The sequence below is a fragment of the Amblyomma americanum genome, chromosome 1 (assembly GCF_052857255.1).
Source record: "Amblyomma americanum isolate KBUSLIRL-KWMA chromosome 1, ASM5285725v1, whole genome shotgun sequence".
Taxonomy (NCBI): Eukaryota; Metazoa; Arthropoda; class Arachnida; order Ixodida; family Ixodidae; genus Amblyomma; species Amblyomma americanum.
In genome coordinates this window covers 276,385,664-276,410,835 of record NC_135497.1, presented here as the reverse complement: position 1 = coordinate 276,410,835, position 25,172 = coordinate 276,385,664, and the positions used below count along the sequence as shown (strand labels likewise).

General features: G+C 43.7%; 1 protein-coding gene across 1 annotated transcript in view; it reads right to left on the bottom strand.

Annotated features, from left to right (window-relative positions):
- Positions 1–5,122: 5,122 nt before the first annotated feature.
- Positions 5,123–25,172, bottom strand: part of LOC144097249 (uncharacterized) — a 46,959-nt gene continuing 26,909 nt past the window's right edge. Inside the window, exons 3-5 of the mRNA XM_077630001.1 lie at positions 12,936–13,141; positions 9,655–9,716; positions 5,123–5,285 (exon numbers count right to left, since the gene is read on the bottom strand). Coding sequence (XP_077486127.1) covers positions 13,127–13,141 — 15 coding nt within the window. The 3' untranslated portion in view covers positions 5,123–5,285; positions 9,655–9,716; positions 12,936–13,126. The remainder of the gene's footprint in view (positions 5,286–9,654; positions 9,717–12,935; positions 13,142–25,172) is intronic.

Below are 25,172 nucleotides of genomic sequence, written 5' to 3'. Positions count from 1 at the left end.
GCACATCAAAATTTGTTGCGTGCCCAACAGTCTCAGAAGAGATACTATGACAGGAACAGCAAGAAGAGGAATTTAATGGTTGGAGATAGCGCCCTCATTCTTTTGCCGAGTAGCCACAATAAACTCTTGATGCAGTGGAAAGGTCCATTCGTGGTTTCTGGCAAAACGAACGACGTGGATTATTGGATCGACTTGGGCCACACTAAGAAGCTATTCCACATCAATATGTTCAAACGGTACGAAGAGCGTGCGCCCCAAGAGACCGTGCAGGCATCATCATTCGTCGTAATCGAAGAAGGTGACTCAGAAGAAAGACTGCCTACCCTTACCACGAACCACGGTAAAGGGATTGAAGCTGTGCAAATCTCCAACAAGCTCGATGAAGACAAACAGCAGGAGATTCGGAGCTTACTTGACAAGTATGCAGACATCTTTTCTGAGATTCCCGGGAAGACTAATCTAGTGGAGTGTCAACTCAGGCTCTCGACTTCTGAAGTTGTGAGTACCCCGCAATACCCGTTGCCTTTTGCCATGAAGGACGTAGTCGAAAAGGAGATACACGAAATGATCAAATTAAGGGTCATTGAGCGTTCCAAATCTCCATACAACTCCCCTCTCGTTCTGATTAAAAAGAAAGACAACACCTATCAGACTTGCATAGACTTTCGACGCATCAATGATGTTTGTGTGTCTGATGCAAAGCCCATTCCAAGAAAAGACGTAATATTTACCGAGGTTGGAACCAAGGTGTACTTTTCAAAATTTGACCTGGCTAAAGGCTACTGGCAGGTACCCTTAGAGGAAGCATCGAGGCCAAAAACAGCGTTCTCTACCCAATCTGGTCACTATCAGTTCGTCTATATGCCCTCCGGCATTAAGACAGCATCGGCTATCTTTACGCGACTGATGTGCATTCTATTACAAGGCATGGACAATGTCGTTCATTACATCGACGATGTTCTCATAGTGACCTCTACCTGGGAAGAACATCTTTGGGCTTTAAACTGACTATTTAGCAGGGTGCGTGAGGCCAGCCTCACGATCAAGCCGCAGAAGAGTAAATCGGAGCAGCTAACATCTCTTTTCTTAGACACCAGCTTGGAGAAGGGTCCATCTGACCATTGGAAACGGTGGCGGAAAAGCTTGTCAACGTACCGCTTCCAAAGACGAAGAAGCAAGTGCGTTCCTTCTCAGGGCTTGCCGGATACTACCATGATTTCATCCCTGGCTATGCTGACAAAGTCCAACTGCTCCTGGAGATGACACACAAAAATGAACACAACCTTGTCTCTTGGACACCACAGCGGCAAGCCGCTTTTGACGAGCTCAAGAACGCATTAACCTCCAGGCCCGTATTAAGAGCTCCAATTCTCAGTAAGCAGTTCGTGCTTCACACGGATGCTTCCGAGGTCAGCATAGGTGCCGTTCTCCTGCAGGAGCATGATGGAATCCTCTACCTGGTATCATATGTGAGTCGAGAGCTGTTATCTCGCGAATCTCACTACTCAGTGATTGAACATGGGTGTTTGGCAATAGTCTGGGCTGTTGAGAAATTCCAAATCTTCTTGTACGGGACACTCATCATCATTCAGACTGACCACCAACCCTCGGAATATTTAACAAAGGCAAAGGACTTGAACAGCAGGGTACTGCGTTGGAGCTTAACATCACAAGAGTATAGCTTTCATGTAGAGTACATCAAGGGCTCCGAAAAGGTAGGCGCCCATTGCATGAGTCATTTGTAAATTACCGGAGGGTGATGCCCAATGTACAGTGCTACTGTCTCGTGTGTTTCCAATGGTTACCTCTGCAAATGTAGTCTAGGAGTGTCTAAGAGTTGTTTTTTAATTCTCTTCGTTTCCCGGTTATGAGTTGTTCAGTGTGTAAATTTCAACCTTTATGGTACAGAGGTGTGCAAAGTGTGTGTCCGATGATTTGTAAGGTTTCTATATTTTCTCTTGTGCCAGATGTATAATGTTGGGCCCCATGTTCTCTCTGGGTGTGTCACTATGTGCCTCCATGTGTCACGGTGTAAAGTGCCTTCAGTGACTTCAACAGCGTCTACCTTGTTCGTTTACCATGTGAACATTAGTGTTGTGTGCACCAACAGCAGTTTTTTCTATGTGGAAAAAACGTTTTCGAAGGGGGGGCATATGTGAGGTGCACAAAGATCCTCGGAGGATTTGTGAATGCGGTGCGTCAATAGTGGTGCATTGGACAGCGGAGCGCTGCGGGTGCCAGCCCAGCGTTGCGCGTGTGCACGTGCGAAGAGTGTGTGCGAGGTGACGGCGACAAAGAGCGTGGCGAGTACGAGGAGTGGAGAGCTGACGTGTCAGAAAACCGAGGCGTAAAGGAAGACAGCGCAGCGGAGATCGGGAGATTCAAACGTTGAGGTGGCAGCCGTCGGACGTTGGGTCCGTGCTGCCGTGACCTCCCTTGGATCACCGACACAAGCCTACTGCGTTCCTTGCAAGCATGGAGGTGGCAGCCGATGGACTGAGGGTCTGTGCTGCCGAAAGGCACTCTTGGATAACCTGCTCTAACCTCCGGCATTTCGTGATGCCGTCGACGAGACCTGGCTACGTTTTTCCTACCGCAGCCAAGTTCTTCAGGCTGTGGACTGCAGACCACCGGCGTCTTCCTGCAGTTTTCTCCGCTCCTAATATCACCTGGCTCTCTTTTGCCGCTACCGTCAATGGAACGCCAGCGACATGCCGCAGTTTATCAACCAGCATTCCGTCCTGTCTACAAGGCATCTCCGCTTCACCTGGGATGCTCAGGACCGGGTGAACTCTTTCCTTTATTCTGTAGTGTTGTATGCGTGTTGAGTGTGTGTTTTTCTTGTTTTCATTTCTGTTTCTTATTGGCCCTTTTCCTTTAAATTATAAATATGGCTTCATTTTGTTTTGTTTGATCTCTTTGTTCACTTGTTCGAACTTGCACGCGATAGCGTTCCCCTTCGGAAAGTCGGGGACGCGCTACCAATTCGCGACACCATGGTAGCTGCCTGACGTCTGAAAGAATCGAACCAATCGCCACCTCTCAACTTGTATACGCAGGTGCGAGCAACGGAGAAGGGTGCGAGCATGAAAAAGTCGCCAGGAAGGGCTTGCCAACTTTCGCGAGTGATTGTGGGTCCTCTGCTGTGTGTAGAAGTGTATTATTTGGCTCATGTTTTCATGACAACACAATGCAGTGATTGAGCGAGTTGACGTGCTCTCCATAGAAGGTGTTTCAGAGCCCCTTTAAAATCACAAGTCAATTCCACTGGACTGCTGAAAAGATACAAAAGGCAATTCTTTATAAGAACACCTTGTTCTAAAAGTGATTAAACACTCTCACAGCTTTACAACGTTGACTTATTTGCTCTAAACTGAATTATACACTCTCAATTCTATACCAAATAATACACGTTCAATTCTGAAAAGCAGCTCTAACAAGCGCCTTCAAATAAAAGAAAGGTGCAAATGATGAAAAAAAAAAACATACAAGTATGACTGCAGAGTCACTATATTGATGGAATATGCGTTTGGTGCTGAGGCCCTGCACACGTGAGGTTTATGTTTATGAGGAATGAAGTTTTCCAGGCATTGAGTTTTGACATCATTCCCATGCTGCCACATGTATAAGAGGAAAAGGTGGGCTAGTTGGTGGTTCATAATTAAATGCATCTTGTAACCATGCGTCCCTTTTCCTTTGTGCAGTGTAGCATATGTGCAGGTTTGTAGCATTAATATGGCAACACCATATCGTACTCTTCACACTGATGACACAACATTATTTATCTGCAATAATTATATAACTGACCTAACTACAAAAATCAATATAAACTTACAAAAGTGTTTCACGGTCTTAATGTAGCATTCTTCAAATTAATGTGACTAAAACTAGTTCCATGATTTTTCCCTACCCGCCGCGGTGGCTCAGTGGTTAGGGCGCTCGACTACTGATCCGGAGAACCCTGGTTTGAACCCGACCGCGGCGGCCCATTAAAGATCCCCAGGTGGCCGAAATTATTCAGGAGACCTCCACTACGGCACCTCTTTCCTTCTTTCTTCTCTCACTCCCTCTTTTATCCCTTCCCTTAAGGCGCCCTTCAGGTGTCCCACGAGATGCGAGACAGATACTGCGTCGTTTCCTTTCCCCAATAACCAATTTGATTTTTCACTCACGATCTCGCCAAAAGCAAGTTACATCACACGCCCACATACCTACTTAGGTGATCACGTCATTCCTATTCTTTAATCTGCTACAAGCCTTGGCATACTCCTTAACCAATATCCAAAATTTAATCTGCATATATCAAATCAACTGCTAAAAAAGATTTCTTTGAAATAAGGAAGGAAACAAAACCTACACATTATTTCCAGGAACATTTCATTCACAGTCATTCAACAATTGCACATAATCATGGGTACTAATACTATGCTTGTCATCTGTCATGCCCTTGATTACTTTCAAAATAATTAAAGCACATTGTCCATATACAGCTTCTACCTTGTACATTTATTCCAGCCTTGTTCTGTTACCATGCAGTCACAGATCACCAATACTGAAAATACTCATGCAAAGCATTTAAACTGTAAACAAAATAAAAAAGAACTGAAAAACAATCAGCAACTTGGTTCTACATTACTAATACCAAGAATATTGATGATGGTGGTAAAGGAACAATTTCTGTTGTGGTGCTCAGGCAACTTTCTGGCTTTTTTCAAAAGCTGTATCCTCATAAGCTACAAAATGCTTTAGTACAAAGACGCTAAGATGCGGTGAGTGCTGTGTTGTATGGGTAATAATGCACCCTGACGGAATTTTTATGTGGTAAGTGAAAATAAACAACATTAGGGGTTTTTATCAAAAAATATAAACTTAACATCAATAACTTTATTGGATGTCTCATGTAAATGGCAGTCTGTTATGCCCCATAATGGTTCATACAAATTACAAGAGAAAAGTGTTTCTGGATCTCAGCTGGAATATTACAGGTATCTGGTGAAGCATTAGGCCATAAAAACTGACCCACTACAATGTGCACCAAACCAGTGAAAACTTTCAATCAGAAAGCTAAAAGCAAAATAAAAAAAATACAAACACTGAGTAACTGTATTGTACATACCAACTCCAACTTTGAGCACAAGAAAATCAGGTGCTTGGAGAGATGAATATGAAGTGACAATTCCAAAATGATTTTCAACCCAAGAAAACACTCTTGAAAAGGGGCCTGCCTTCTGCATCACACGAAACTTGACATGGCCCTTGGAGGACACTTCAGAGCCAGCATTCACCTGCACGCATAAGGACAGCAGCATTAGTGGCATTAGTTGTTTAAGGGGAGACACGGGTCTTGAAATGAACATTTTATTATTAAAGATATCCTAATGAATCTAGGTGTGTGTATGTGTTTCTTCTTCCTGTTTTCAAAAATGTAATTAATTTCAGTATATCTCAATTAGTTCCCATATTATATGAAAATAACTGAAGCCTATTTAAATTCTTACTGGCTGTTAAGACACTTTCCTTCTAAATTTTTTGGTTTCAGTTGAAATGGGGCTGTAGCAAAGACCTGCCATCTGGGGCTATGCTAATTATATTGTTGTTAAAGTACATCACCATATAAAAATGTTAAACTTCGTCCAAGCACTATAATTATGAAGTATAGTTAGGCTCTATAGGTGACAACATGGTTCGCAAAATTTGAAATGTTTGACCCAGCCAAACAAAAGCAGCATAGCTCTACAGTTTAGTTCTTTCTGAATTCAACGATATAAGATTAATTGAAATTGCACCACAAAAACATAACAAAAACTTCCGTAAGGATAGTCATGTTGGCAAAAGATACGAAGCTGGAAAAATCACATTTGAAGTGCGCGCGCCAGCCATTTGGAGCTCATTGCAGAGGCCTCAAAAACAGCGGAATGTGGACGTTCCAAAAATATTTCACAGTAGTGAGTAACGTCAAGTACTGGGGAAGGGGCTTAGCTTTGAAACAAAACCAAGATGGCGGCCACCGGGGATGTGGTCGTGGCAAGCAATGGGCGTGAAGTCCAGTCGCATTTTGCTCCGAAATCACCATTTCCGGACATCGTAGGTGCAAAATATATACAAATTTTAGTAGCTGCAGGTCCAATTTAGACCTTAGAACTTTTTAGGCTGGAACTTTAAGTGTTTTGATTCTGAATACTCCATTTTTGAAAAATCGAAATTTTCACAATTTTTTTATCGTTTCAAGACCCGTGCCCCCTCTTAAGGTGCTTCAAATGAGCTTTTACAGTAATTTAATTTCTGTAGGGAAGCCTTAAGGGCACAAATATTAAAAAGAGACAAAAGCTATAAACTGACGTGACACAAAACAAAATGTCTATTTTACAACCAAGCTGTCAAATTTGATTAAAAGAAAAGTTTCCCATGCTTGCTGGTCTTATTTACTTGCTGATGAACCTGTAATTAATACATTCTTATAGCATAAAGAAAATGACTAAAATTGTACAGCTAACAAAGGGAACTTTAGAGCTGTGATGAAACAGCTTTCACTGCTTAAGTTCACGATGTAAGTGGTCAATAGTACCAGATATTGGCATATACACTCCTGCTTAAATTCAATGAGCAGTATAATCTTTTAAAGCGACACTGAAGACAAACTGAAACCAGCTTGTAGCAACAGGGCACCGCTTTCTAATCACAATGACACCGCTTTTGCTGAAAATGGATCATTAATAAGCTAGAAAAGACTACAAAACAAAAATAGTGTTGGTATCACCTATTTTTTGCTTTTTACTGCAACAGAATTAAATTTGAATAGCATTTTGTCATTTTTTTACAGTTATTTTACTGGACCAGCCCAATTTTCAGACTTAATTGGGCAATACTCTCAATGAACTTCTACAATTCTGCTACAGTAGACCCTCCTGTGTGTTTATAAATGGGTAAAAAAAAATGCTCCCAGCTTTGGGGTTCCTCAGATAAAGGAACAAATGTAGCATAAATTGATGTTCTGAGATAATTGGCTCTAATGTGATAAACAGAGCTTTATTACAAAATGACACTAAATAAAAGCATCTTGATTTAAGCCTTCAATAACCACCAGCCAAGTAATCATACCCAGAATCAAAATTTCTCTTTGCTTGCCGTGCAGCTTGTTCGGCCTCTTTTATTATTACACATATGCGTAGCCCTCTTCACAACATACACAGTCATCGCCAGTCAGCCTCATAAATATGTTGCACTGTCTAGCATCCTGGACAAACAACAAATGACTTTAAAACATTGGCTTAGACAATGCTCCCACCAATAAAATTATGCACAACAAATATCCTGGTAATTTTCAGCATCTGTTGACCAAAGAGCACATCTGTCACAGCATGCTCCCAAACAAAATTTTTGAAGACCAATTTGTGTTTTGCGCCTTCCCATGGAGGCATTTCTCTTTCTTTCTCACCCAGTGCATTCCCACAGTCAGTAACAGTATCCTTTGCGTAATTCAGGCAGTACCTGGAGCTGGATCTGGCTAAAACAGAATGACAGGCAGCCATTTTGTTGTTTCAAAACGACCACAAACAATCCCTTTAAGCCTGGATAAAGCTGGTGTACTTGTTTTGTAATTCTTATTCAACACAGGAGTGCTTATTTGCGCACAAGTATAAAAAAAAGGGGGCGTGGTTGGTCACCACTCATACTCCGTTTCATACATCATCATGTGCAACCCTGTCAAAGCTAGCGCTCTTGTTTGCGCTGCCTGCATCCGTGACCAAAAAATAGTGCGTTATTTGTGGTGAGCGAAATATAGTAAATGCTTTGCCTGCAGGCTTACTACATGACACATTTGTCATCAGCTTAATTAAATGTACTCTTACTGCTGATGGCATGCTGTCGCTTTCTCTTCACTTAGACCACTCGGCCACAGAACAAGTGCGGAGTAACACGCCTCCCTTTATTTTCCCATCCGGGCTACTTCCGCACCTTTCACAGCGTTGAACCTTATGTATGAAGCGGAGTCTAGGTTTCAAAAAAAGGTCATATGTTGTGTCGAAAAATTCACTGGCACACAAGTGAGACACTGAATCTTGTTTATGAAAAAAGCAAAAATTTTAAATCTTGAAAAAATAAATCAACTGCTATCTGAATTTTTGCCGTACCCTGTTCCCTTAACCCATATATGGCTAGGGTCCTACATGCAGAACACCGCTTTTTTTTCGCAGCAATTCTAAAGTTTTTTGTGTAAAAGCTTGCGTCCACTAGAGCAGGTTCAACAGGGTCTGAACTTTTCCTGAGCAAGGGCTATGTTGCGTGCGTTCAGAAATACCTGCCAATCTTTTCTGGATGCCATTTTTTAAATTTGGACCCATAGACTACATTGAAATTCTGCAAGAAAAACAATTAACTTTTGCACATTGTCATAAGGAAACCACCGCATGTGATGAGAAGTGTGATTTTAAAGTTGATGTCAAATGTTTGAATCTTTACCACATGTAACAGGTAGTGAATCCGCCTAGTATCCAACATTGTAGGACGGCTCAAAAGACGATGTTAATAAAAATATTTCCATCAATAAAAGAGTGATTCTGAATTGTGAAGCAAAAAAAACATTTTATATCAAAAAATATTTTGATATTTCAAATTGCTAAAGTTTCGGCATATGTAGGTTAAAGGGACACTGAAGAGAAATTGAAGTTGGCTTGTATCGATAGAATAGCAGCTCCTGATCACAAAAACGCCACTCTTACTGAAAACAAAGCTCTTGTAATGTAGAAAATAGCAAGAACCAAAATACAGATATCGCCGCCACAGGCCAATCTCGCAAGTACAAGCATGATGACATCATAGGACAAGAGACGCCACCCTGGAGGAATTTTCCTTCCTACTTGGACACCGCGAATCTCTGAGGCTAGCAAAGGAAGGTTGCACACCGCACCGCTAGCCGTCAGAAATCACGGAGTCTGCGTTTACGTCACGTATCACGTCACTCCGTTCTGTGACGTCATAAGAGTTCTCCGTGTCATCATAAGAGTTCTCGAGTTTGAATCAGAGCGGCGGGAAAAACTTTCTCAACTTCGAATCCAAATTTCTTTGAAATAAATGCATCTTTCGCGCACGGACAAGCGGCAACAAAGCCATGAAATGCCGAAGTATCAGATTTTGCTAACAAAACAAAAATGATAGAGTTCTCCTCAGTGTCCCTTTAAGGTATGAGGCCATTTTTGAAGCACAATATTTGTGATAAAACTAAATCTTTCATATTTTGTTTCATAAAAATACCAGTTCATTCCTGAATAAACTGAAAAAAAAAAAAGACATTACTAATTTTAACCCCATTACAAAGATACAGCCAAAGTTGTAACCACCTAATAACTCACAAAACCAAAACTAAATATTTTCCAAACAAATAAAAACCTAATTTTTGCATTATTAGTTATTTTTTCTTGTTCACTTTTCAGTTTAGCCTTATAACTGTTTTTTGACATCTGTCTATTTTTGTTTCTATTTAATAACTAAAGTGCTCAAAAGAGCGACACAAGCGGTTCGGGACACATTAAATGGTTCTGTCAGGATACCAACATTAAAGTTTGGTTTGCATGATGGCATGTCCCGTTTCAACAATGGTAACAGAGGTACACTAGATGCTTTGAACCACATTAGGATCAAACCCGGTCCACGTACCGAAAGCTTGTCTAACAGGTGACCAAAGCGTATCTGAAAATCTAGCTTCCAGTCTACTGATGCTGCAAAAAACACAACAAAATAAAGTGAGCAGCCACGCAAGCAGAATCAAGGAAAAGCAAGAATAAGGAGGAGCTGAGCTACAAATATGGTGGATTTTACCTCTCCAAGACATTCCTTTATGGTATTTGCAGTTATTTCGAATCTTTTTTGTCGTTTTTTCTCGAAACTCACTTTTTAGTCAATCCTTCTCGCCCGAGCAATCCTAAACTTCTCCCTGCATAAGATTTTTCATTCAAACTCTGTACACTTATTTCTTATATATCTAGCTGTGTAATGAACCACAATAAGTAAAATCATGCTATTTGTTTTCTTACTGCTGAATTTTTTCTCAATGGATGTCTACAAAAAAAAAACTGTTTTTGGTAATTCAACTATTACACAATGACAATTAATGGTATCAAAATTATCATGGTTCACTGCACAGCTCCTGTACTTATGTGTATAACAGCAAAAGCAATTTGACTTGTGATGAACTGAATTAAAGTTATGACTGCCGGCGTCAGATGTACAGTACATTTTTAAAAATAAAAATAAAATAATTTTTCTTCCTCTTTTTAGATTTTGATTGCAAAAAAACCATGTTCTTGTAAAGACAGAAAAAGCATTCCTGTTTTTATCTCCAATGAAAAATTTTTTTACGGAAAAGTGGCCTCATGCATACATATAATGTGTTATCATGCATGATGTGAACAGCTCAATTTTCACTATTATGTTCAGGTCATCATGAACACACTTTTCTGGAATATAAATATACAGGGTGTCCCAGCTGACTTTCGCCAGGGTTTAAAAAAATGCCGCGGCTCTCTAAAATGATGCGACGAGATGCATGTTGCTGGCTATTGTATGGAGCAAGTCACACTATTTTTTGTAATGTGCGTAATTGCATAAATAGTCGAGAATAATTAACCAACTTCGCAAGCAATGAAAATAGGCAAAAAATTCCAATGCGAAAGTTGTAGAACGGTCCGCAAAACGTCCGATTAAACAGTTTCTAACTTCCCATCTATTAACGTATATTATCTTTTTTTCGCTCACTGGAGGTGCCGGCGAAAAAAAAAAAAATACCACATGACATGCCCGCTTGCGCGCCGCAGTTGCAGCACTCTCAAACATTCCACGTAAGAATGAAGAGATCATTTGGCCGGGTGTGCTGCCGCTGCACTGGTGACATGCATGGCTTCGAGGCAGGCGCTGGCAGTGCGTTTACGCCAGCGCAAGCGATAAGGGCTTCGTCTGCTTATCGCTATCATGAAACGCCGCAAGGGAAGCATACCACTGGCGTAAATCGCACAGCCAGCTGCTGCGTCGCTGCCCTGCCGCCTTTTAAGCGGCAGCACAACAGGCTAAATGATCTGTGCATTTCTACGTGTGACGTTTGAGAGCACTGCAATCGCGGCGCGCAAGCAGGCATGGCATGTGGTATTTCTTTGTATTTTGTGGGCATCTGCAGCGAGCAAGAAAAAGCTAATACGTAATAGATTGAAAGTTAGAAACTTTTCAAATGGACGTTTTGCGGACCGTTCTACAACTTTCTTATTGGAATTTTTCACCTATCTTCATTGCTAGTGAAGTTGGTTAATTAATCTCAACTAACTATATGCAATTGGGCACAATACAAAAATATTGTGAATTGCTGCATACAATAGCCAGCAACATGGATCTGGTCGAATCATCTTAGAGTATTGCGAATTCACTGTAGCTGCGGCATATTTTTAAACCCTGGCTAAAGTTAGCTGCAATGCCCTGTATATGCCAAGCATACACACATCCTCTACATAATTTTATGCTGAGGAAATGTGTGATCGCTCATTCCAACAAGTTCTAACAACAAGAGCAAAAATTATGATGATTAAATCAACGACCACAACAGTATTATTTGATTTCTTACAGTAGCCTGGTCCATTCATGTTTTCCATGATAAAAACACAAACAAATGCCCACACTAACTCAAGACTGAATAGACATATTTATGCATTCCCGGTAAAGCCCTTCTGGCCTATGCAAAAATAATGCAACCGTGTTTCACATAAGCAAATAATTAGACTAAATAAAAAACACAAATGAAAAGGGATTTTCAAGGCACATTTGAACCTGATCTATCAAGGCAACACATAATGTCAGAAGATGCAAGATGGATGACACTCTGACACTGCATCTAGCTTACCATGAAACAGCCTAAAAAAATAACATGTGGTAAACCAAAAACCTATTATCAGTATTATAACATTTTCATATGACTACACAACATAGCTTGGGTTGCCCTAGCTGTGGCCACTTGGCCTCACTGCAGAGACTTATTTCCCTACCCCTGGTGTCTTGTGTGCCTTTCCTAAGAACTCTAGATTGACATCCACATCAGATCCTCCACCTCAGTAGGTCCTCAGATCCTCAGGTCCTTTAGACTTCAGATCATATTCCTGAACTCTGTGCAACTGCACTATGCAAGCTTAGAACTGCAGTTTTAATCACTAAACTTTATATACATATGATGTCCATATCAGAAGTAAGTTAAAATATAGATCCATAATATGGGAGCCAGCTATTAAGAAAGACTAAACATGTAAAAGGGAAAGGAGTTAGATTCATTTTTGGAACGAGGCAATTTGCCAACTGATTTATTGTTGTCAAATAATATCCAGATGTTGGAAACTTGTCAGATGATTAACAGACCTTTTTAGTATCTTAATTACAATGTGAAATTAAACAAAATATTTCCAAGTATGTGAAGTCTCTTACAACTAGCAGAATTCACCAGTAACCAGCTCCCCTTAACTCCTGTTTCTGCAAATACTAAGTCGCAGGTACAGTTTTTCCTAAGACTATAGAAAACTGAAATTTTCTGCCCCTAACTGTCTTTGAAGCTCCAGATTTTGTGCCACGATTGGAGCACCGTTTTTCCTATTCCTGGTGTCTATATTTTTTACCCTTGTTCTTTCCTTGCACCTACTGTGGTTCTTGCTTTTTATTTTGCATTTTCGTTTTATGCACTGACACCTGCTTAGGCGAAACAACTGGCATGCAAAATAATGAAATAAATGAATACGATAAACAAATCTGCACCCACTTAAGCAGGCTAAGGGGGGACCACAGCTCTCCCCCCCACCCTGTGCACACAATTTCGGGCAGCTGGTGGGATAGGTACTAGTTGTACTTCATTCGTTCACTTCCTACAAAAAAGCAACCCACTTTCCCGAAAGTGATTTCTGGAAAACACTCACAATGACATCTATAGTGGATGGAGCTGGCAGTCTGTGTTTCAAGCTGACAATGGGCAGCCCATGGTGTCCACAACAGCAGCACCAGGGGCCTTGCATGGGCACTGTGATTCAACCATGGTTTCACCAGCAACTGCACAAGCCCGCCCTTGGCCATTTGTTCCATCATTTGCACTGCATGCACCTCCTGCACATCAGACCACCCAGATCTGTAAAGAAAATGTGAATTTGAGAAGCAGTGCAAGTACAGGCTTAAAATCAAGAAATCGTGAATTTATTATTTTATAATGAGCACATTTTTGCAAATATATATCTATAGCCCAAACTTTCACTTCCAGGAAAACACACTTAAATGTAGCAATTGGTCAGCTGTCTTACTCTGCCTGTGCTCCAACCCACAGCTACACATTTTCATTTGGTTTAGCCCTTGGACTGAGTAGGTCTGTTTACTTGGTTTGTTGAAATAGTCTCGAAGTAAACATAATACGTCTCTGAAGTTTGACAAAGAACTAGGTGCTCCATTCAACTTTGGTGTGATCTGGCTCAGCGTAGTGCACACCGTTGCCTGCTATCGCCCCTAGATAGAAAAAAAAAAAACAGACTACTCTGTATTTCTTGTTGACACACGTAAGGCAAACACAAGAATTTGTTAACTTGTCTTAATCTCTCCTGCAGATTAACGCCAGTTGCAAACAATGCCAGTGTGTAAAAAACAAAACAAATCTTTACATGCCTATAAAAAATTTGTAATTTCGTTACTACATCAAATAGCACATCACAGTCTGTACCTGTCCACTTAAACATGCATGCTTGTATGTGGACAGAGCAACCCATATGTGTATGCAAAATAAGTATGCATAAATACAGCACAGATCTCTCTCAATCTTTCCAATCACATCAAAACTCTATCACAGTGAATGGTACAATGAAACAGCACTAACAGACGGGACGGAAGAGGAGACATACACATGCACTTGAGAAGGTTGACACATACAACAGATGGGTGGAGGCAAGAGGCGGAATGGAAAGTGCCCGATGTACAAGAAATGAATCCAAGGAGTGGGATGACTCCTCTTACATCCCATCCGTTAGCGCTGTTTGGTCATACTGTTCAACATGAACCAACCAGGCCGACTCAGCCCTCTCCTTGGATTGATTTCTTGTACATAGGGCACTTTCCTTTTCAAGTCTTGCCTCCACTCATCTGTTGTATGTGTCAACCTTCTCCAGTGCATGTGTCTGTCTCCTCTTCCGTCCAGTCCATTAGCGCTGTTTCATCGTACCATTCAACATGAACCAACCAGACCGACTCAGCCCTCTCCTCTATCACATCAGTAACTATAAGGGCTCGCAAAATTATGTAAATACTTTCCTGTGCCTATGCTTATCTAAATGGGTATACATCGATGAGCAGCCACACTAGGCATTTAGTTCAAATATGTTGGCTATCAGGGCAGGATTTAAAGAGGGGCAAGGGGGACGACCCCTGCCTCCCCCCCAACCAAACATTTCAAATAAAAACATGCTGAACCCCAATTTTTTATGAGAAAAGTCCAAGAAATACATGGTTCAAACAGGACCTCCCCTCTGAACTGCCCCCTCCAAGAGTGACCCATAGATCCGCTCCTGTGAACTACATGATGGCGAAAACTCGATATGTGTGATCTGTGATCTAACATTACAGAAGAATCTCGCCAATCATTTCCCTTTTTTCCCTGCCTATTGTAAATGAAAAGTGTGAGTACGAATTGACATGAGCATGAACACAGGTGTTGCAGTGCCAACCTCAGGTTTGCCAGGAGCACATAATTCCTCGCCTTCTGTCAATGGCACATGTGAAAGCAGCCTCAGTTTAGGCTCACTCCGTAATTGGGTCAATGCTGCAGGTCTCTGCACACCACTTCTCTTCATTTCCTTAGTGTGCCTACAGACAAAATTTTTTTTCTGCTTTTCCACACGTATTTAATACTAGCGTTCAAGAATTGATTGACACAGTGGTCTGTAAGCTTCCCTGTAAGCTTGCTTGGAAGTTAATAGAAAGCACTATTCACCAAATAACAGCTGATACAACTTCATGCCAGTAGCAAACAACAGAACCTAAAAAAGAAACAGGATGGCATCTTATCGTTTCTTTTTTATGTCCAGTGTTCTGTGCTGTTTGCTGACATGAGACACATACTGCATTTCTCACTCCCTTACACAAGGATTAAGGATAATTGGACTCCATCAACAACCTGTGCACTCCAGCTTTCGAGCGCACTTGACAATGGAATGTCACTAACTTCCTGGAGGTGCAGAAAAAATCCTATATATTGACAAGTGCAGCTTGCTATAGTGTAGTTTTTTTTTTCATTGTGGAGTTGTATTTTGACTTGAACAGTTTTTAATATGTCCTATAAATGATGTATAAAACTTTAGTTATGGCTAAATTGTTTTATTTGAATCACTTCTTTACTTGAAGTCCTTGACCTGCCAAGAGTAAGAAAGATGAAAAGTTTGAGCACGGAGATTCCAAACTCCTAAGAAATGTAGAACTGGTAAACAAAGCAGTACCATTAATGAAAAACAAAGAAGAAAGGAATGAGGCAGAAGAGTGAGAAAAAGAGAAAAGAAGTTTTTAAATGGTACCATCAGGGTGGCACAAAAGGCACAAAACAATGTGCATGAGAAGAGGTTGGCTCAGTTATAATCCAGTGCATGATGCCAGCTGAGCCAGAATATAGCCCAGCCAGCCATGCTCTGGTCCTTGTCCCTTCTGCATCCTCCTGCAGCTCCAATGGCTACAGCCTTGACAAGCGACAAAAGATGCTAAAGCTGATTTTGCTTCCAGAGCCAAGACACGCCAGTGTCAGTGCTAGCAACGTCACATCAATGCCATATAGCTATGGTGACATGAGACTGAGTCTTAGCGTGGTGCTCACAAAACCCTCTCACAGAGCGCAGGGGAGAAAGAAAAACTAAAGTTTCTGTATTTGCTCCCTAAAGGAGAAAACTTGCATAGGTGTGCTGTCTCACTCTCCAAAGCATCCAAAGTTATGATGAAGAGCCACTCTTTTTGGCAGCAGAAACCATGCTGCTGTATGCTCCTACAGCTAGCCGATTTTCAGCAATCAAACTCATAATCAACTACCAGACAAAGACCATCTAATTAGAGAGACAATTAAAAAAGTTTCTTGTTTGAGCACATGTGATACCAGCCTTGAATAGTTACTCCACGCATTACTTCAGCCCCAAATACCTTTTTAAATCTCATGCGCACAATAATCAGTCCATCGTAGTAGGGCCTTCTGAAAATTTGCTTTACTAAGGACACAGGCACGATATTTGTCCACCTAGTGAGGGAAGGAACACGAATTGTTTTTGTACCCTGAAGTAAATCACTGCTGAAGAAAAGTATAGATATTTACACAGCTAACCTGCTTACTCCATAGCACCAGACTTCACACAGATATGGCATATATCTAGTGCTAGGTGTTGTATGGCACATTCCTTTATTAGTGTGAAAGCACTCATGCGCTCACCTACCCCGACCATGAATCTTGTCAACTGATCTTACGGTCTTGAGCCATAGCTAGCAACTGTGACACCACGTTAAGTTTCTCGTGTGTGAAATAAAGAAATAAATAAAATAAATATCTCCACATTTGGGATTTGAACCTGTGGCCGCATGAACAGATCATCTTCGCTGGCCAGTGCAACAGAGCACTATGCTATCGCCGCAGCCAATCATGCCTCGTATTAAACTGCTACACACTCTCATGCTGTGGACTGCACGTCGTCATCTTCATTAACTACCATCTGCGGCGTGAAAAGATCAGATGTTAGACCCGAGTCTAATATTGTTGCCAGATGTGCCGGCGACCCAGCAAAGCAAAACCACGAGCCAACCAGGCTAAACACAAGCTTTTGCATGTCTACTCAGTTTAACTACGTTAAAGCCCTATCATTTTTCATTTCTTAAAACACGTCTAAGAGGGGGCCGAATTTAGGGGCACATAAGAGTGCCCAAGGACTCCAGAACTTTTTCTGGAGTGGGGGAGGCCAAGGCTTCAAGTTTGTTTTGTTATTTATTTAATCCATGCTTTACTGTATCTTTTATAGAATTTTATTTATATTTTTCTTATTTTGCACTGTTAAATGGTTTATTTGTCAATGATTTGAAATGGGCAGCTTTATAAAGATGTAAAAAGTGATCAACTGCATTAGAATTAGAAAAATTTGTGCACCGCCTGTTTCAATTTCGATAACAATTCTCATGAACAGAGGTCAGTCAATGAACGACTTCTGTTGGGACAGGATTGCTTTAGGTTATTGAAACGAAATACTTTACGACTGGCTAAAAAGGCAACTAGCTCAGCGTTGCTGTGATTTACAGCAATAATGTCCTAGAATTGAAGCATTTGTCAGAAATATGATTGGGATGCAGGGCTTCATAATTTCAAAGCTGACAGCACTTTGCAATATGGCTTCACAGAATGAGTAGATGCAGAACCATAATCTTGAACATGTAAATTCCCTTCTGGCTGAATATATCAACGCAGAGGACATAGGGAATGCAGAGGACACAGGGAAACGCAGAGGGCACAGAGAACGCAGACAACATAGAGACAGAGTAGAGGCTATATGAGGCCTTACAATTTGCTGAGGGCAGTGCATCTGTTTATGTGCCAAGAAAAGGCACCATTGCAAGCCTTTAGCAATCCATTATTCTGAATGACACCGTTAACTATGTGAGTACGTTAGTATGCACACCTTCGTGTTTCCACTGGTCAAGTGTGGTACTGCACAATTTCTACTATTTCTTTACCAACTGAGGCATCATTACTAACTTAGTAATCCACATAACCAGACATTACAAGCTGTTAGCCAGCCAAGTCTGTTAGTAAGCAAGAATAAAGTCAGTCTTGCTTAATAATTCCCGAAATGGTGTCTTCACTTTCAACATTTTCCGAGTTGCATCCACTGTGGGATAAAGACTTCTCCCAGTGACCACCAAATGTTCCTATCCTGAAATGGGCGTGGCCACATATACTCCCAGCAAAATTTCCTCAGCTCACCACATCATGTGGTGCTCAGTCATCCGTTATTACATCTTTCTTTCCTTGGTGTCTGTACTGTCACTTATAGACCACCGGTTACTGACTTTGCACAATAAAAGTCGTGCCCATTTCTATTTACTCATATTAATTAATGCTCCAATGTTCTCAACTTGTGTTTGATCTCCCATCCACAATGCTGTCATTCAGTCTGTTAGTGTAATGGTTAAGCTTATCATATTCATCTGCTAGTACTCGCTGCACTGTTCTCAGTTTCATTTTTAGCCTTTTTTGTTAGCGTCCAAGTAGCAGTCTCAAAGGTGAGTTCTCACAAGATACATCAATTATATACTACTCTCTTTTTTAAGCTGCTGTCCACAATTTTGCACTCGCAGCCTTTGCACTCAGCTTATTATTAGCCGCCGCGGTGGCTCAGTGGTTATGGTGCTCGGCAGCTGTCCCGAAAGACGCGGGTTTGATTTGGAGGCAAAATTCTAGAGGCCCGTGTACTGTGTGATGTCAGTGCACGTTAAAGAACCCAGGTAGCTGAAATTTCCAGAGCCCTTCACTACGGCATCCCTCATAGCCTGAGTCGCTTTGGGTTTAAGGATGTTTAATGTCCCAAAACGACTCAGGCTATAGGGGAGGCCGCAACGACAACGAAGGGCTCCAGAAATCTTGACCAGCTGGGGTCTTTAACGTTCACTGACATCACACAGTACACGGACCTCCAGCATTTTGCCTCTGCAGCGGCCGGTGTCAAACCCGCGTCTTTCAGGTCAGCAGCCGAGCACCATAACCGCTGAGCCACCACAGCGGCTTGAGTCGCTTTGCTTTGGAACATTAGGGACGTTAAACCCCCATAAACCTTATTCTTATCTGCTTGATATTTATTTAACGATTCAGATCTGTGCTCATCACTTCACCTATGGATGCCTTCACTGCATCCACTACCTTCTTACCTGCCATAAACTTTTACTCCTTTGCCAAATTGTTCAATATTAATTTGGTTTTATTCACATTATTATTTAGGCCGACCATTGCATTTCACGTCTACGTTCTCATTCACTGCAGTTCATCCCCCGAGTTTGCTTCCAGGGGTGTGCCGTTAATCCTTACAGCTATCTCTCCCCAGTTTGATGCTCTGAGTACTTCTTGCTGACTTGTGGATAAAAACAACATAAAACTGTGTCTCCTTATCTTAAACCACTTTGAATTGTTGTTTTACTGATCCCTTTATCGAGTACTAAGGTCGCGTATGAGTCTGGAAATTGGCAAATAACTCCTTTTTCAGTTTTTTTTTGTGTACTACAGCATGGGCTTAACTCTGACAAGACACCCAACTAGTTGAAGCTACCTAAGAGGTAGGTGCTTCATGGATTCATTGGTCGCTAAGGAAAGCTAACTTTCTTTACATGCATAGTATTGTTAGAAAGAGCAGTTACATAAGACATAAATGGTGCCAGAACAGCAAACACGCATTACAGCTAACTTCTGTTCATTCAACATCAGTTCATTTGTCTTTTAATTTAGTTTAACTTTACGAACAGCTTTTCCCGCACAAAGAGATGGCCGTGCACTATTGTGCTTATCAGCGCTCATTTTCAAGTACAAGCCCCCATCACAGGACAGATAAAGTAAAACAGGCTTAATATATTGCAAATTTTTTGTAGTACATTCTATACTGTGAGCCACCCACCATAATAGCTGAGCACGAATTTCGTCACAGCTGTGAAAACTGCCTTTTAATGGCAGCGATATATGAAAATGCTCGTGTACTATTTTTTCAGCATATGTTAAAGAATCCCGGATCATTCAAATTGATCTAGAGGCTTCTACTATGGAGTCCTTCATAACCTTATCTTAGGTCCGTAGCATTACTTTAGCAAGTAAAAGTGCACTAATCAATTATCTCCTACCATAAACGCCATATCATTAAAACTGATTTTGCCTGTTCCAATTAGGACTATCAGATGTCAACTGTATTCACTTTCAGGCATGTGTGTCAACATACAAAGATACAGATGCAACCTGAAAGTGCTTTTCTGATGCCTAACCACATCTATAGAAAATAGGACACAGTGCTACTACTTTTATACAGCAATAACCAGAGTTAGCTAGTGTAGTATCCGGTATTGCAACAATATAAGCTTGGATAAATACTCCACTTTCATACGTACGCAGCTTTTGTAGTAAGCTCTTGAACCCTGTCTGCCAATCCAAACATTAACTCACAGTGGAATCATAGATATTCCACATCCAGAGATAGCATTAGCAACCTAAAATGGGAGGAAATGTTCTTTATTTCAACTGCAATAGACAGAGAACTACAAAAATTCCTGAATTAGGGTTTGTTGTGTCCCCTGTGCTGTGTCCCCTTTTTCGTTCTGTTCTGTGCCACCAGTGTTCTTTTCTAACGGCCACTTGCCCCTCTTCGCGCGCCGTCGCAAGATGCCCCCACGGTGGGCCCCCGCGCCCTCTTGTTCTGGGAAGCCACTCCCTCGTGTGGACGCCGCGCCGTCCACTCTGTCCTTCGGGCAGCAGTTCAGCTTAGGACTCGGTCGACATTGGTCGCACCCTCTTTAGTAGTAAATAAACAGTGTGAAATTATCGCGTGTCTTTTGCTGCATTGACAACAACTACCGGACACGACAGTGGCGACGAGGATGAGATTTGACCTGCGCTACACAACGCTATTGACAAGTCATGGCTACGCGAGGGTTTCCCAACCAAATACCAGAATTCAACGGCTCATTGTGGGTTGGACGCCTCCAGTTCTACTTTGAAGCTAACAACATCACAGATCCAGCCTTGAAGAGGGCCAACCTGCTGACGCTGTGCGGGGAGCAGACCTACGACACTGTCTGCGCCCTTATTCAGCCAAGCACACCAGCAGCAGTGTCTTATGACGACATCGTAGCAGCACTACAAAAACACTACGACCCAAAGCCATCTGAGGTCTACAGCCGGGCTCGCTTCCAACGAAGAGATCAACTGGAAGGAGAAACTGTGAGCGCCTACATAGCAGCGCTCAACAAGCTTGCTGGCCACTGCAATTTTGGGACGCTGACTACAACAGCTACCGGGCAGGAAAGAGACGCAGCTTCTTCTGCTAACACCATGCTTCCCTTGGACGTGATGTTACGTGACAGATTTGTGTGCGGACTGAGTGACGAGTCACTGCAGCAGCGCATGTTCGTTGAGAAGGATTTCACGTTCAACAAAGCTTACAACATCGCCGTACGAGTGGAGAGCGCCGGTCACCAGCAGAGAGAGATTCGCCGGAACACCGAGCCGGTACACCAAACAAGCAACCAGGTGCGCAAAACTTCTGCTGTTGCGAAATCGGTCAAGAAAGCACAACGCTGCTGCTGGTGTGACGACCAGCACAACCCCCAGGAATGCCGATTCCAGTCAGCCACGTGTAATTTTTGCCACAAGCGAGGACATATCGAGAGAGCTTGCATCAAGAAACGCAAGCTTGTCAAGATAAAGTCACCTTCCCAGCTTAATCACAGCGTCGACGCCTCAGAGAATACGCCGCGATCTGATGTCCATGGAACAACATCAGCAGCACCATCTGTGTTGTTCGACCTGAAAACCATGACTCTCGGCACGCGGCCAAAGATTTTTATCGAAGTAAGCGTACATCATCGACTGATTAAGTTCGAGGTGGACTCCGGCGCAGCCTGTACTCTGATCAGTGAGGACACATTCCGAACTTCGTGGCCATCTGACGCACCAACCCTGCAACAAGACGACACGCACCTGCAAACGTGGTCAGGACAAAACCTGCCACTATTGGGCTCTGCCAACGTGTGGGTTAATTACAACATGGCAAAACCCATACGCTACCTCTGCTTGTTGTGAAGGGCTCAGGATCAAGCCTTCTAGGTAGAAACTGGTTTGCGTCATTAGACGTGACCATATGCGGCATACACCAGACGCCGAGGCAGGATGTGGTTGAGCAACTGCAAGAGAAATACGACATAGTATTCTCGGAAGAAATTCCAGGAAACGAAGGGCCCCCAGTCACACTGGAGTTGTTGGGCAATACGCAACCAAAGTTTTTGAAGGCCAGGCCGGTGTCATTTGCTCTCCAAGCTTCAGATGAAAAGCAGTTAGACAAACTGGAGCAGCAAGGTGTCATCGAGCCGACGCAACATTCACAATGGGCCACACCACTTGTGGTAGTTCGCAAGAAGAACGGAACCATACGCCTCTGCGGAGACTACTGGAGCACCGTCAACCTTGCGACTAAAGCATCCTCTTACCCGCTACCGACACCTGAGGAAGTGTTCAGTATATTACGAGGCACAAGTGTCTTCAGCACATTGGACCTCACCCAGGCGTATCAGCAGCTGAAGGTGAGCGAATCAACGGCAGAATTACTGACAATTAGCACACTGAAAGGCTTGTACAAAGTCAAGCGACTGCCTTTCGGCGTAGCTGCAGCCCCGGCCATATTTCAAAAATTCATGGAGACAGTGCTTCAGGGAATCACAGGAGTTTGTGTCTACCTTGACGATGTCATCATCAGTGGCGCTTCCATTGAAGAGCATGCAGCGCGCCTAGAGCTCGTTTTTCAAAGGCTAGCAAATGCAAATTTGCACATAAGCAAAGCGAACTGCTGTTTTGTGGTGCCAGAAGTGCATTCTCTGGGACACCGAATTGATGCAGAAGGCATCCATCCTTCCGAAGACAAAGTGCGAGTGATCCCCGAAGCGCAAGCACCAACAAACAAACAGGAGCTAATGGCATTTCTCGGACTATTAACGTTTTACGACCGGTTCTTGGAGGCAAGAGCTACCATGGCCAACGACTTATACCAACTCCTTCGGAAAGATGTGACATGGACATGGTCGTCACGCCATCAACGGTCATTCGACGCCCTGAAAGACCTGCTTCGAAGATGTACAGTCCTCCGCCACTGCGACGAAAGGAAGCCTCTTCTTTTGGCTTGCGACGCATCTCCGTACGGAGTCGGCGCAGTTCTGTCGCAGACTGAAGACCAAGGAAGGGAAGCCCCTATCGCCTTCGCCTCACGTACGTTGTCGCAAGCAGAGCGCAACTACGCGCGACTTGACAAAGAAGGGCTAGCCATCGTCTACGCGGCGACACACTTTCGCCAGTACATTGCCGACTGAAAGGTGACGTTTATAACGGATCACCGACCGCTATTGGGCATTTTAGGACCAAAAAAGCCTATGCCGTCAAAGTTGTCTCCACGAATGACCCGCTGGTGCATCAAACTCTCAGCATACAACTACGATCTGGTCTACCGCAGTGGGAATAAACATCAAAATGTCGATGCGCTGAGCCACCTGCCACTGGACGCAGCTGTTGATGAGCCACCTCCACCTGGAAACGTTCTCATGTTCGAAGCACTGCCAGATCCTCCGCTTACAGCAGCCACAGTTGCAGTATCTACGCAGAAGTGCGCAGCTCTCCGCCTAGTTTACACAGCTGTTCAACAAGGCAACGTGCACAAACTCAAAGGGGACAACTTCGACGCTTACCGCAGGCGAGCTACAGAGTTGAGCACCCATCGCGGCTGCATCATTTTTGGGTCTCGAGTTGTTATTCCGAGAGAACTACACACACAAGCCACGTCTCTCATCCACGCTGGACATAGGGGCATCGTTGCAATGAAAAAGTGTGCCAGAAGCTACATGTGGTGGCCTGGCATTGGCCACGACATCGAAACAGTGGTCCGAGATTGCAAGCCTTGCCAGAGCAGCCGCAGCGCCCCGCCTAAAGCTCCTCTCCCAGAATGGGAAAAACCAGACACACCCTGGCACACCTTGCACATTGATTTTGCAGGACCAATTGAGGGCTGCACCTTCCTCGTGGTCGTAGATGCCTACACCAAGTCGCTTGCGATAAGAGAAATGAAACAGACGACTTCGGCAGCAGTCATTGACAACCTTCGATCACTGTTCCCAACATTCGGCCTGCCTCGCAAGGTAGTGTCGGACAACGGAACACCGTTTGTGTCTGCGGAGATTCTCAAGTTTTATCGTGACAACGGGATCTCATCAGTCAAATCAGCCCCCTACCACCCAGCGACAAACGGACAAGCCGAGCGCTACGTGGCCGAGCTAAAACGCGCCCTTGAAAGAGATAATACAGGGTCACTGCAGCGCCGCCTTGCGCGCTTTCTCTTCAGGCAGCACACGACAGTTCAGAGCACAACGAGCCAGACCCCAGCAAAAATGATGTTTGAGCACGAAATGAGAACCCAGCTCACAGCCATCCTCCCCGAGCCCAAAGCGGAGACGTTCCGGGAAGAAAAACCAATTCCGCACTGCGGAACGTTTCATGAGGAGCAGCGTGCCCTCGCCCGCCAATTTCTCAAAAAGCCACGCTGGGAGGAAGCTACGATTGTCAGACGCATAGGCCCGCGCTGTTGGCTCGTCAACATACATGGAACAGTAGCACGCCAACACCTCAACCAGCTGCGTGGATTTACGACGCCTGCTGACAGCAGTCCGGCATCCGAGAAAACACGAGCACCGTCAAACCACATAGCCTGGCACCTCTTCCCGGAGGAAAAGATGTAGCGCTGGCATCGCCAGCGGCGCTGATGAAGAAGATCTGCCTCGCGCATCAGAGAACACTCTCATTCAACCAGCCCGGCCAGGGGCCAGCAACGTCAACAGCCCGCTCCGCCGGCTTAACAGCCGCGGCTACCGGGACGTCCAATAAATGTGGACTTCCTACCACTCTGGTGACACCGGACGACAGCTCTGACGCACGCAACACCGCTCCCACCGGCTCCGCACTTCTGCCCGTCCTGTCCCTCCACCCAGCCTTGCCTCTGCACGCCCACTGTTCGCACACGACTTTCGGCAGCTTTTCATCGCAATGTACGCACCTCCCATCACATCCGGTGAGCTCCTTCAGCCGTATCACCGCCCCTTCCTTCCTCGGCTGCCCGGCCTGCCCGCGTTTTATGCCAGGGACCCCGTTTTGTGGCTGGTGCTGCTGGACTCGCACTTTCATGTCCACAACGTGTCCAGCCAGCTGCTACGCTATCAGCACGCCAGCCACGAACTACCACCCAGTCTCCTGGCACAGCTGCGGTTGCCGCCTCCCGGTCCCGACATATACGCCGATTTCACGAAGGGTTTGACAGCATATTTTGGCTTGGAGCTCCCGCCGACTCTCTGCGCTCTTGTTCCGGACTCGGAAGCTGCGGCGT